This window comes from Papio anubis, chromosome 8, assembly GCF_008728515.1.
Source record: "Papio anubis isolate 15944 chromosome 8, Panubis1.0, whole genome shotgun sequence".
NCBI classification, from domain to species: Eukaryota; Metazoa; Chordata; class Mammalia; order Primates; family Cercopithecidae; genus Papio; species Papio anubis.
Window position 1 is genome coordinate 133987052 of NC_044983.1, and position 12535 is coordinate 133999586.

A 12535-nucleotide genomic window follows, 5' to 3' on the forward strand; every position below is an offset into this window, starting at 1 on the left:
GTGTGTGTGATAGTGTAGGTAATGGTGTGTGATGGTGTGTGTGATGGTGTGTAGGTAAATGTGATGGTGTATGTGTGATGATATCTGTGTGATGGTGTGTGTGTGTGATGGTGGGGGTTGTGGTGTGTGGTGGTGTGTAATTGTGTGTGATGGTGTGGGTAATGGTGTGTGATGGTAGAGGTAATGGTGTGTGGTGGTGTGTGTGTGATGGTGGAGGTAATGGTGTGTGGTGTGTCTGTGATAGTGTGTGTGTGTGATGGTGTGTGTGTGTGATGGTGTAAGTAACGGTGTGTGATGGTATGTCTGTACGTGTGGTGTGTGTGTGTGATGGTGTGTGTGTATATATGTGTGGTGTGCTTCATGCGTGTGTGTGTGTGATGGTTTGTGTGTGTGTCCGTGGTGTCACATCCTAGCAGTGTGGGGGCATAGCGGAGAAGGGTGTGAGATGAGGGAGGGAGGCCAAGGAAGTATTTACAGTCAGGAGGGAGAGAAAAGAGAAAGAGAAAAGGGAGAGGAGAGGAGAAACAGACAAGGCAAGAGAGGAAGTGAGGAGGGACACATAGGAAGGGAAGAGTGCCCAGCAAAGGTGGACAGGAAGAAAGCATTGCTCAGGCGAGTCATTTCACCATTCTGACTTTTGATTTCTCATCTGGAGAGTGGGACTGATGCTGCCTCTCACGCAGGGTTGGGTTAGGGTTTGATATCACTCATTCAACAAGTAGGGACCACCTGCAATGTGCACAGCCCTGAGCTCACAACAGCGGGCACTGGAACGGCAATCCTTACCCCACAGCACCTGCTGTCTGAGGCATAGGTAGGCTCCCAGCTCAAGCCTGACACACAGCAGGTGCACAGTCATTGTCGCTGCAGTTCAGTAGAGGAGGATGGAAGATGGGAAAGAAGTGGGCAAAAAGAAGGAGATTCCATATACTCCCTGGTCTGTCTATACCATGAGACTCAGGCTTGTGAGGGTCAGGTCCTGCCTAAACCATCCTCTAACCCTATCATTGACCTCAGTGCCTGGCCCTTAGCAGGTTTCACTAATGATATGCTGAATGTATTAATTCAAACTAAGAAATGCAGGAGGAGAAATAGGGGGGAGAACAGAGTGGAAGGAAGAGCAAGGTGAAAAGAGATACAGACAGTGAGAGATAGAGACAGACAGATACAGTGACACATAAAGAAAGGCAGAGACTGGGGAGAGAAGGGAAAGAAAGGGAGGGGAGGGGAGAGGCCCAGCAGTTTCCAGTGATTTTCATCAGCACACTCAGTTCCTCTTTCAAACACGGGATGATGGTGAACTCTCCACTCTGCCTTGATAAATAGTATAACCCTGGGAAGCGATAGAGAGGAAGGAGACCACTCAGTGACTGAGGGCAGAGAGGCCCTACCTGGCTTAGTGCAATTAGTGAATTTGGAAATCGTGTGTTTAAAGGGTCATGCAATTTAATAAATCTTAAAAGCCCAACCCCTAAAAGTTTCTGGAATACAGCAGCTTCAACCAATTGCTGCAAAGTGAATTGACCATGGAGAGAGTTGAGCCTATTGGAGCAAATGAGACCTGAGCCAGGGCTCTGGGAATCTCACCCTTTCTTGCTAATATTTGCAGACTGAGAACTGGAGGTCCTGGGCAGTTAAGAGGCTCCCAGGTTTCAGACTTAATGCCACTTGCTCTTATCCTTTTAATTTAACAAGCTCTGAGGAAAAATGTTGGCAAGACAGCATCCCCACATACCATCTTTTGTCTTACACAGAGAGCAAAACAGAGGACTAGTGAGGTTCTAAACTACACCACTGCCACACCTGTACTGACCTTTGGACCAGGGAGCCCTATGGGGCCAGCAAATCCCATTTCACCCTAAAAGAAGAAAGACAAAAAAAAGTAAGTTTCTATTTCAATTTTCCCCTTCTCTCATCACTGGATGCTTATCCACCTCACATGCTTAGAAGCCAATGGCTTAGTAAGCCCAGTGCCAACCAATGAGTTGGGCAAGGAAATTGGTTGACTGTGCTGAAAGTCCCTGCTCTCGAACTGCAAACCTATACGGGAAGCTTTGACACAGCCTCCAGATGCAGCTACCAGTGGACACAAGATAGAAACAAGCAAACTGAGCCACAGAAAGACAAATGCCACGTTTCGGCTTACTTGTATAAGTAAAAGCATGAAACACCGAGAAGCAGAAGGCAGAGTGGTGGCTACCAGGGGCTGTGGAGTGGGAGGAATACACACATGTTGTCAAAGACTACATGTCTCAAACAGCAGGAATAATGAATGGTAAGGATTTGAGGTGACGGATATGATAATTAGCTAATTTCAATCATTCCACATTGTATACATGTATTATGACATCACTTTGTACCCCATAAATTTATGCAATTATATAGTTTGTCAACATCCAAACTAAATACGTAAATACATTAAAAAACCCAAAGTGGTATTCACTAGCTATTTTTACCTGAATATATCATCACTTCAATTAAAAAGAAAATTATGTTGACTGCTAGAGGTTCATATAGTTATTGTTCACTAAAATACAAAAGAAGACATATATGTAAGCTATTTCTAAATGTGAACTTTGTTTCAATTTAACAATGTGTAAAGATCACCTTACTGGATTTATAAATGTAATCTGTACGTGGTGGATACATGTAAATGTCGCCATGCTGAAAACAAATGCAACACGATTAATATAATTTTACAGATATAAATATCACCACATTAAATAAAAGGCAGCAGTATATCCATTTATGTGTGCACTTCGTGCTAAAGGCAATCTACACTCTGCCAAAAGTTGCACACTTGGCCAACTCAGGAACATACACTTTCAAATGCATTCACAGATGTTGTTTGCTCAGGCAAATGAAGATAAATAATTTTTTGTGTGTTTCTCCTCACCTAGCGCCCACAAGAGCTCCTGGTACACAGTTCACGCTCCCCATGATGTTTGCTTATAGAGATGCAACACCAGGCATCATGTTGACCTAGCTGAATAATGAAAATGTTTTTCCAACTCCAATAGAAGATTTAAACCACTGAAAACAATGTCCGTCTGTGGCCACAGCTCTGCCTCCTAGGAGAAAACATTCAGACTTCCTAGGCCCCCTGTGTTGTATTTTTTTAAATTGAAATGAAGATGGAAGAGACAGAAATGACACCTGCTTCATGAGGTCATTGTGAAGTTCTTCCACTCCACGGGGCTATTTTGTGGGGAGGGAAGCAGCAGGCTCCCTTCTCAGCCACCTGTGCTTGGGAGGTTCTCTAGTAGGCCTGCTATGAGCTCCTTGGGGCCCAGCCAGGCCTCAGAGCTCCTGGTTCCCTAACCAGAGTGTAGACTACAGAATTTTTGAGGACCACATTCTATTTGTCTTAAAACCTCAGTGTACAGCACAGTACACAGCACATAGCAGGTGCTTAATGTCTATGGTTAGACATTAGAAGAAGGAATGAAGGAGTGATTAAGTCATCATTGAGTCATGCCACCCTAGGCATGGGGCTGAAAATATGTAAGGGCAACAGCCAGACCTTGCCCCGCCTAAAGGAAGGGAGGGTGTATTTCTTTTTTTTTTTTTTTTTTTTTTTTGAGATGGAGTCTCACTCTATTGCCATGGCTGGAGTGCAATGGTGTGATCTTGGCTCACTGCAACCTCCGCCTCCCGGGTTCAAGAGATTCTCCTGCCTCAGCCTCCTGAGTAGCTGGGATTACAGGCGCACACCACCACGCCTGGCTATTTTTTGTATTTTAGTAGAGATGGGGTTTCACCATGTTGGCCATGCTGGTCTCAAACTCCTGACCTCATGATCTGCCCGTCTTGGCCTCCCAAAGTAAGAGGGTATATTTCTTTATCCCTCCCTCCCATTTATCCATCCATCTCTCTGTCCATCCATGTCTTCATACCCTGATTGACTTATATATCAACTCATCTCTTATTTATTGGCTTTCTCTGTGCCAGGCTATATATTAGTAGCTGAAAATACAGACATGGAAAGATCCAATCTCTCCTATCCGGAACTTATGATTTTATGGAAGTAACGATCAGGAGACATTTTCAATCTAGTGTGATAATTGTTATAATAAATAGAAGGACAGGGAGGAAAAGGAAGATGCTGTCATGAAAATAGCAGGTGCTAAATGCATAACTATTGAATGGATGGATGGAGAATAAGGAAAGGAGGAGGAAAGAGAAGGAGGGAAGGAGGAAGGAAGGAGAGGACATGAGGGAGGGAAGAGGGAAATGACACAGATTAAAAATGCGTGCAGAAAAGAATTCCTTAGGACTTCTTGAAAGAAGAGCAGGCATTGGGTCTGGCATCGCTCCTGGCGCAGTCCATCTGTGTGCACACTGGCTTGTGACCAAAACCTCACCATGCCATCACTCATCCTGCTCATTGCTTTAAACAGGATTCCAATGGATTTGGATTTCAACAGCTGCTTCTGTTATTTCATTGACATGTAAAAAACAGATCCACAGCCTGACTGTGGTGGACTTTAGCCTGCCAGGGGTGGGTGGAGGAGCTGCTGCCTGGCACGGTGTGCACCGGCCCTGGCTCCTGCCTCCACCCCCTCTCATCCCTTACACGGGTCCCAGGCTGAGGGGATCTTAAGGTCACCCTCTAACCAGAAAGAGCCTCAGCTCACAGCAGGCTTCCAGCTTGGGCCTCCAGCAAGGGAGGCCAGAGTTTGATGCCTGACTTAACTGAGAACTCCCTGAGGGCTCCCTGTACCCCAGGGTTTGGTTTTCTGGGTAGCACAAAAAGAAGGAAGGCAGAGTGTGAAGGAGAACGGAGACGAGGAGAGAGGGGAAGGAAGCGAGTCGGTCTACCAGGATAGGCTTCTGAAGAGAAGACTGTGCTGCAATACTCAGAGCAGGCCCACTCCAGTTAACTCCCACCATCATCTCGTCTTTTTGTCTACGCGTCTGTTGTCCCCGGCAGAGTCACCAAGCACCTCCCACATGCAGGGACTGAGCTGAGAGGAACAGATAGAGGGGGACAGTACAGCCCAGTGTGGGAGATGCAGGACCCAGGGGCCACTGGCTCAGCAGAACTTCGCGGAGGCTTTCCCCAGCACAGTGCTACTTGGCGTCCGCCTTTTGTAAATCTTTCTGTTCCTTCTCCTCAAATGCAGAAGAACTTTTTTTCCCCTTATCAAGGGTGACCGTCTACAGAAAAACAAAACAAATCACAGCCCTGGGCATACCGTGAGATATTTATTCTAGTCTCAGTCCATTCGAGGACAGTCATGGTGGTGTTCACAGAAATGCACCACTTTTTAAAAATAGAAACACATAGATAAAACTAAAACTATATATGTGTGTATATATACACACACACACTTATATATACACATATACATACACACACATATATACACACACATACATACACACACATATACACACATATATATGTGTGTATATATATGTATGAATGATAGTGAATGGCTAATCAAAGAAAACACTGAGAAGAGAGGAATGAGGGTGTGCTCTTGCAAAGCACACAGAAATTCTCACTCACTGTCTTCTTCTGAGTCTTATTCTCAAACAGCATCTCATTTGATTCAGTCACCCCAAGTGGAGATCATAAAGGAGTAACCTGGGAAGCCTGGGGAATGTACATTCTACTTCTAGAAAGCGTTCATCAGGGCCTGGTGTGCAGATCTCCCCTTCCAGTGTGCACAAAAATCAAGAAGCAAGAGCTCCAAGGCACAACACAGGGTGCTGAGAGCTGACAGCCATGGGCCTCCCAGTGACCCCCTGCCCTGGCAGGTCACGTGCATGATGGGAAACTCCCACTGCACCACCCAGGGGTGGACTGGGGCTGAGGGTGGACTGCAGACAATACCTTCTCTCCAGCTGGGCAGGAGCAGTTGATGGTCTTCAAAAACCCAATCTGTTCACTGCCTGGGGTGGGAGGCCGCTGGGGTGGGGGTGGAGGTGGAGGCTCTGTCACCACAGTCACCTGGCACTGGAAGGAAAGCCCAGGAGGTCAGAACCTGGTTCTTCACTCAGCAGGCACTCCCTGGCAGAAGTACAGTGTCGGGTGCTTCCTCGGAACCAGGCAGGCAAAGGTTGAGAAAACGCTAAGGATGTCTCTCCCGAGACCTTGGGGCAGAAGGCCTGGCCAGCCCAGACTCAGCCATTTCACTGGCTGGCTCAGCAACCTGGGGGAACTGCCCACGGTCTCGCACCTCACAAGTGCTCAACATTTCTTGCTGTCCTTATTCTCACCTCCTCCTTTTCCTTCTTCATCCCATTCTCTTCTTCCCTCACCCTCTAACTCCACAACCAGGTCCATCTGGCTCCACATTCCCAGCACCTGCTGTCTACCTGCACACCACAGGAGCCCTGAGCCGGGTGCACTGGCTGAGTTGGAACTGGGTCCTGGGGATGAGGTTAACCAGGCATTGCATGGATCTCACCCTGCAGCCCGGAAAGTAGCCTCCATTATTATTCCCGTCTTTCAAGCAAGCCTTGTGACCAGGACCTGGCAAAGAGGGTTGGAAAGGGAGAGGCCTAAAACAGGGCAGGGACTGAGGTCTGAGAATAGAGCAGAGCCCGCACAGAGGGGTTGAAGGGGCAAACCCTGGTCTCTTGGGCCATCCATGTCCTGACCTCCCCATCTTGCGGACCAGCCCAGGGCACTGTGGCCTCTGGGCACTGGTGGCCCGGACTGTCATCCCCTCCCTAGAAACATCTCCCAGCCCCTGCCTCCCACATCCCCTAGAGCAAGGCTTCATGACTCAGCTAGCAGCACTGGGGTTACACTGACTAAGGCACAAATGACAATAGCCCCAGAGGAACCTGCATGGCTTGGCTCCCCCAACCCACACCATAAGCTCCCCCTCAGGCCATATTCTGATGGTGGATGTGTCCCTGACCCCCGACCACCCATCCCTAAGCTCTGGACTCCCCTTCCCTCTGGAGGCCACACACCCATTTCCTCCCATCCTCCCTGTGTGAGAGTCTGCTCACCGGACCCGAGGGGATATCACAACAAGTCTCCAGTTCTGCATGTCTCGAGTCACAATAGATCACAATCCGCTGTAGGTCAAACTGGAAAGGAAAAAGGAGAGAGGATAAGTTTTAGGGACTTTGGAACCCAGAAACCTCCATGGTTACAGACAGGCTCTGCCCTGGTATCTGGTTCCACTTCCTTTTCGTGGTCTTCCTGAACCCACCACTGGGCCACTCCTACCCTGGGCTCCACCCTGGATTTTCACAAGGAGCTAAGCATCATCTGCTCACACCCCTGATCTGGCTTGGCTGTGTCCCCACCCAAATCTCATCTTGAATTGTAGTTCCCATAATTCCCATGTGTTTCAGGAGGGACCCGGTGGGAAATAATTGAATCATGGAGAGGGTTTCCCCCATACTCTTCTCATGGTAGTGAATAAGTGTCATGAGAGCTGATGGTTTAATAAGGGGTTCCCCCTTTTGCTTGGCTCTCATTCTCTCTTGACTGCCACCAAGTAAGATGTCCCTTGCTCTTCTGCCATGATTGTGAGGCTTCCCCAGCCATATGGAACCATGAGTCAATTAAATCTCCTTCCTTTATAAATTACCCAGTCGTGGGTATGTCTTTATTAGCAGTGTGAGAACAAACTAATACAACCCCTTCCTTCTATAAGGGAGAGCCCCCCCTTGCAAGGGGCTTCAGGACACATGTTAAAGTCCAGTGTTTCTTTCTACGCTGAAGGTGCTATGGCCTCTGCCCTCTGCTCTGCACACAGGGCACACCATCATCCTCTCTCCATGTCACCAGCACTGCATTGAACAAGACCCTTAATGATGCCATTGCAAAGGCCTCCAGGTTCCACGTAGCCCTATTTTCAGCCTCTCCAGTCATTTCCACAGTTGTTTCAGTGAATTTTTAAAATAAAAACTTACTTCTATCACTACCTTTAATATGACAGCCCCTTAAACTTAAAGACATAACACATAAAAAAACTAAAATTTAAAGGGACTGTGGTGCTAAAACATCCACATGCTTGAACACATTCACACACACAGAGTCTACAGACAAAGCCCAGGTCCTTTCTAGGACACCCCACCTCCCAGGGCCTGACTCTGCCTGGTTCCCCAGGTGTCCCTCTCTTCACTCTGCACTTGAACTCTGCAGCATCTAACTGCATGACAAACCACACCTGCACATTCACACCTTGGCACGTGGTGCCCATTCTAGGAAAGCCCTTGAGCAATGAGAAATCTCCCAGTCACCACCCAGATCCATACCCAGGCATCCCCTTTTGAGGCTGTTTTTTCAAATACGTCCACAGATTGGGAACTTAATTCCCCTCCCCTGGTGTGAAGTGATGGCATGTCACTTCCGAGATCAGGTCATAAGAAGATTGGCTGATGTCTTGAATGTGTTCTTCTCTTCCTGTTTGTCCCTCTCTCTCTCATCACTCACCATGGGGCACAGAAGCTAGCATGTTGTGAGCTACTCAGTGGACAGGCACAGGTGGAAAGGAATTAGGGTGGCTGCAAACATTAACTAGCAAGGAACTGAGGTCCTCCATTCAACAGCTCATAAGAAGCTTCCAACAGCCCCCTAGTGAGCTTGGAGGCGGCTTTTCAGCCTTATTTGAGCTTTGAGATGACAGCAGCTTGAGGGCAGCACAGTGAAAGACCCTGAGTGAACCACTCAGCTAAGCCACTCTCAGATTCCTGATCCACAGAATCTATAAGACAGTACATGTGTGTTGTTTTAACCTGCTTTTGCTGGGGAAATGGGATAACTTGTTACACAGCCACAGGTGTAACTGATACACCTCCCTCTATAGCCAAGAATCCATCAGGCCCTCTTCTCTGCCATATGTGCACCTTGCATGATATGGTTTGGCTGTGTCCCCACCCAAATCTCACCTTGAATTGTAATAATCCCCATGTGTCAAGGGTGGGGCCAGGTGGAGATACTTGAATCTTGGGAGCAGTTTCCCCCATACTGTTCTCACGGTAGTGAATAAGTGTCATGAGAGCTGATGGTTTTATAAATGGGAGCTCCCTTGCACATGCTCTCTTGCCTGCTGCCGTGTAAGATGTGACTTTGCTCCTCATTCACCTTCCACCATGATTGTGAAGCCTCCCCAGCCATGTGGAACTGAGTCAATTAAACCTCTTGCCTTTATAAATTACCCAGTCTTGGGTATGTCTTTATTAGCAGCATAAGAACAGACTAATACATTGCACAGACAGCTAACATCAGACACAGCAGACTGCAGGATAATTAGACATCTGTATATCCCTCTTCCTTCCAGGCTCCAGGACTTCTGAGAGCAAGGACAAAATCCCAGGCAGTGCTGCCTTCTCAAGCACGAAGCTGAACTCTTGCCAATGTATCAGAGCTGTGGACAATCTCTCGCTCTCCCCAGGCCCTGCAGGACATGGTTCAAGCTCACCCCTAGTCTGCCATGCTCATTGCTCCCTTTCATTCAGCTATACTGGTTTCCTCCTGCCACCCCTCCTGCACTTGTTCCTCAGCCACCTGTCCACACCCAGGTCCTCCCTGTCACTCTAGTACATTCTGAACGTGGTCCTAACAGCACTTCCCACAATGCATGATGGTGTCTGTTTCTTAGCTCACTTTTTTAAACATCCCTAATAGAACATAGACCATGAGGGCAAGGCTCTCCTGTCTTCTGTCCTTCACTACAGCAGTCCCTGACTCATAAAAGTGCCATAGAATCGATGGCTGGGTGGACGAGTGGATGAATGGATGGGCGTTTATCAAATGGAGCTTGAGCTCAGTCAGTGGAGGGGGGAACACTTATTGCATTAAACACTGATGTGAAGCGCCCTGGACTTGCCCCCCCCCCGGTCCCTTCTCAGGCCCATGTTTGCCTCAGGAGTCCCCCTGCACACTGAAGTGCCCCTCGAAGTATAGCCACTCACCCCACTGACTTTGTTCAGCAGAAACAATAACAATACCATTCATCCGTCTGTTTTATTTCCTGTAGAGACACCAGCCCAGAAACAAGAGAAAATGACAGAATGAAAAACTGTGGTTTTGAACAAAGCCTACTTTCAAAGACAGCCCTGCTTTCTTCATTATCAAACATACTCGCAGCAGCTGGGCTTGCCTGGCAAGGCTGCAGGGACAGGGAAGGAGAAGGAGGAGGCAGGAGGCAGGCCAGGGACAGAGCATGCTGGCTTGGGATCTGGGACAGAGGCGTTCTCAGGTGGGGTGAGAGGTCCTCTGAGCCAAGAGGGGCCCCTTTCCAATTGCCTAAAATCCCAGCATCGCCCCAGCCACTCAATCCTTCTCTCCCTTTCCTCCCTGCTCCACACCCTGGGATTTTACCTCCTGACTCCACTGTGACATCACTGTGCTCCCCCACTCCTGTCTGGAAGTCCTGCTCAGGTTTCTGCCCTCAGCAATTATGGGTTGAACTGCTGCATGGGTCTGCTTGGCTCCCTGGATCCCAGCTTCCTTCCATGTCCTACCCATCAGCAGCTTAGAGACCCTTTGCTGGCTGCAGTGTGGAAACCTATTAGGGAGCAGAGACAGCTGGAAGGCTGAATTCAGCATGACCCAGTCTGAGTCTCACTCTACTTTTCTCATATCAGCTGCTCAAGTCAGGAAAACTGAACCTCAGTTTTCCTTTCTGTGAGATGGACTCACAGAGCTGCGGTGGGGACCAAGGGAAACAGAGCCCATGAGAGCACAGTGTCAGCCACAGATGAAGCTTCAGTGCAGGATGCGTAGGATGCCCTAAACCATGTGGCTACAAGTGCCACAGATGATGATTCCGGAAGATTTACTAAGAGATAGAGATGTATTGATTCTCATGTATATTTTCCTGACACTTGGTTTTAATATAAAAATGCAGCATGGAACAGTCAATGGGTGTAATACCCCCACGGACACTCTTCATTATTCTCTATTGCCTCTAACCCAGCAGAGAACTCCCCATGTGCCAAGCATTGTTACATGCTGTGTTTACATACTAGTGATCTCACTCAATTCTCACAGTAGCTCTGACAGATGTGAGTCCGCTGTCTCCTGTCTATAGATGAAAAAGTGAAGGTGCAGAGAGCTGAGGCCACTGGCCTGAGTGTTTTAGTCTAGTTTAGTAGACCTAGAAACGTCTATTCAAGAAGTAGCATCTTTATTTAATTTGAGAGCACTGGTAGCAGAGCTGGAAAGTGAGTTAGGGAAAGGAAGTTAGCCAGTAAAGGGCTGTTATCAAGGGAGTTACCACTGTGAGCATCTGCAGTTTACATGTGTTGGGGAACTCTGGAGCCCATCAAGAATATGTGACTCAGAGTTAGGGTGCCAAGAGGTGAGGGAGCTGGGGTATTGATACTCCAACTGCCACCAGTCCTTGGCGGAGGGCTGCTCCCAGGGGTGTTGAAGCCTGCTTGATAATGGATAGCACTGTCTCTGGCAGAGAAGGAAAGCCCTCAGGCAAGACAGGTGCAGGCAGTTGGCAGCACAGCTGTTATGCACTGAAATGATGAGGACTCAGGGGAATGTAGGTGGGGAACCAACCATTTCTGCTACACTAGGTTGTTGTATGTGGTGGGGATGTGTCCAGAAGGAAACTCAGGTCTGATTTCCAATCCCCTGCTTGGGGTAGACCATATAATACAAATGGGTACCTTGGAGAGTACCAGGAAGCTAATCCTCTTCCTGTTTTCAAAACCTGACACCACCACCATGATAATGTGATGAAGATGGTGGTGATGACGTTCACGATGACTAGTATTTATTGAAAGCCGGCAGTACTCCAGGAAGTTTTATAAGCACTTCATATATGATACAGCATTTAATCACACAACAACCCTGTGGAGGGAATGCTCATTTTTCTCATGTTACAGCTGAGGAAACAGCATCAGAGAGGCTATAGGGGAGCTTGGACTCCAAAACAATTTTGTTTAACTCAAAGGCTAGGACAGGCAGTTTTAGGGATGTGGGGCTATGTGCTAAAGTTGGCTCTTGTTTTTAGGAGACTTTTAACTCAAATATAGTCTCCCACTACCTCAAATAGAAATATAGTGGAAATCTCATTGTTGGATGTTTGGAACTGGAGTTAGAAGGATCTAATCTTGCTCTGTATCTTTGGACATGTTCGTTATTCCCTCTGAGCTTCCGTATCCTTGTCTGTTGAGTAAATGAGGGGCTGGATAAGATGCTCTCTGGGTTCCTTACAGCTCAGAGGGTATCTGTTTCAGGGACTGTTATTCAGGGCTGACAGCAGAACCATGGAGTTCACAGAGCCAGAGTCCTAGCCTGGCTGCCCAAGGCAGGGAACTTAAGCAAGTCACCTGATACTTTTGAGGTGGAATCTCCCCACCTATAAAATGTGAGGAGCATCCACCCACCTGGCCTGAATTTAGGATTAAGAGGGGTTGTGTTTGTGACCGTGATGCACACTCTGAGGGAGATAATAGTGATCCTTATTGTGTTATGAATACCCCATAGCTCCATCTTGTCCAGCCCTTTGATGTCTGTTATCTTAGGCAGGGAGAGGTTTGCAAATGGACCTGGAAGACAGGCTGTGTGAGTGGAAACCCTAACTGCCATTTGTTGGCT

General features: G+C 47.8%; 1 protein-coding gene across 1 annotated transcript in view; it reads right to left on the reverse strand.

Annotated features, from left to right (window-relative positions):
- The window catches only part of COL22A1 (collagen type XXII alpha 1 chain), a 326761-nt gene that overhangs the window by 222882 nt on the left and 91344 nt on the right, over nucleotides 1–12535 (reverse strand). Inside the window, exons 8-10 of the mRNA XM_009213647.4 lie at nucleotides 6973–7053; nucleotides 5843–5965; nucleotides 1814–1858 (exon numbers count right to left, since the gene is read on the reverse strand). Of these exons, the coding sequence (XP_009211911.2) occupies nucleotides 1814–1858; nucleotides 5843–5965; nucleotides 6973–7053 (249 nt within the window). The remainder of the gene's footprint in view (nucleotides 1–1813; nucleotides 1859–5842; nucleotides 5966–6972; nucleotides 7054–12535) is intronic.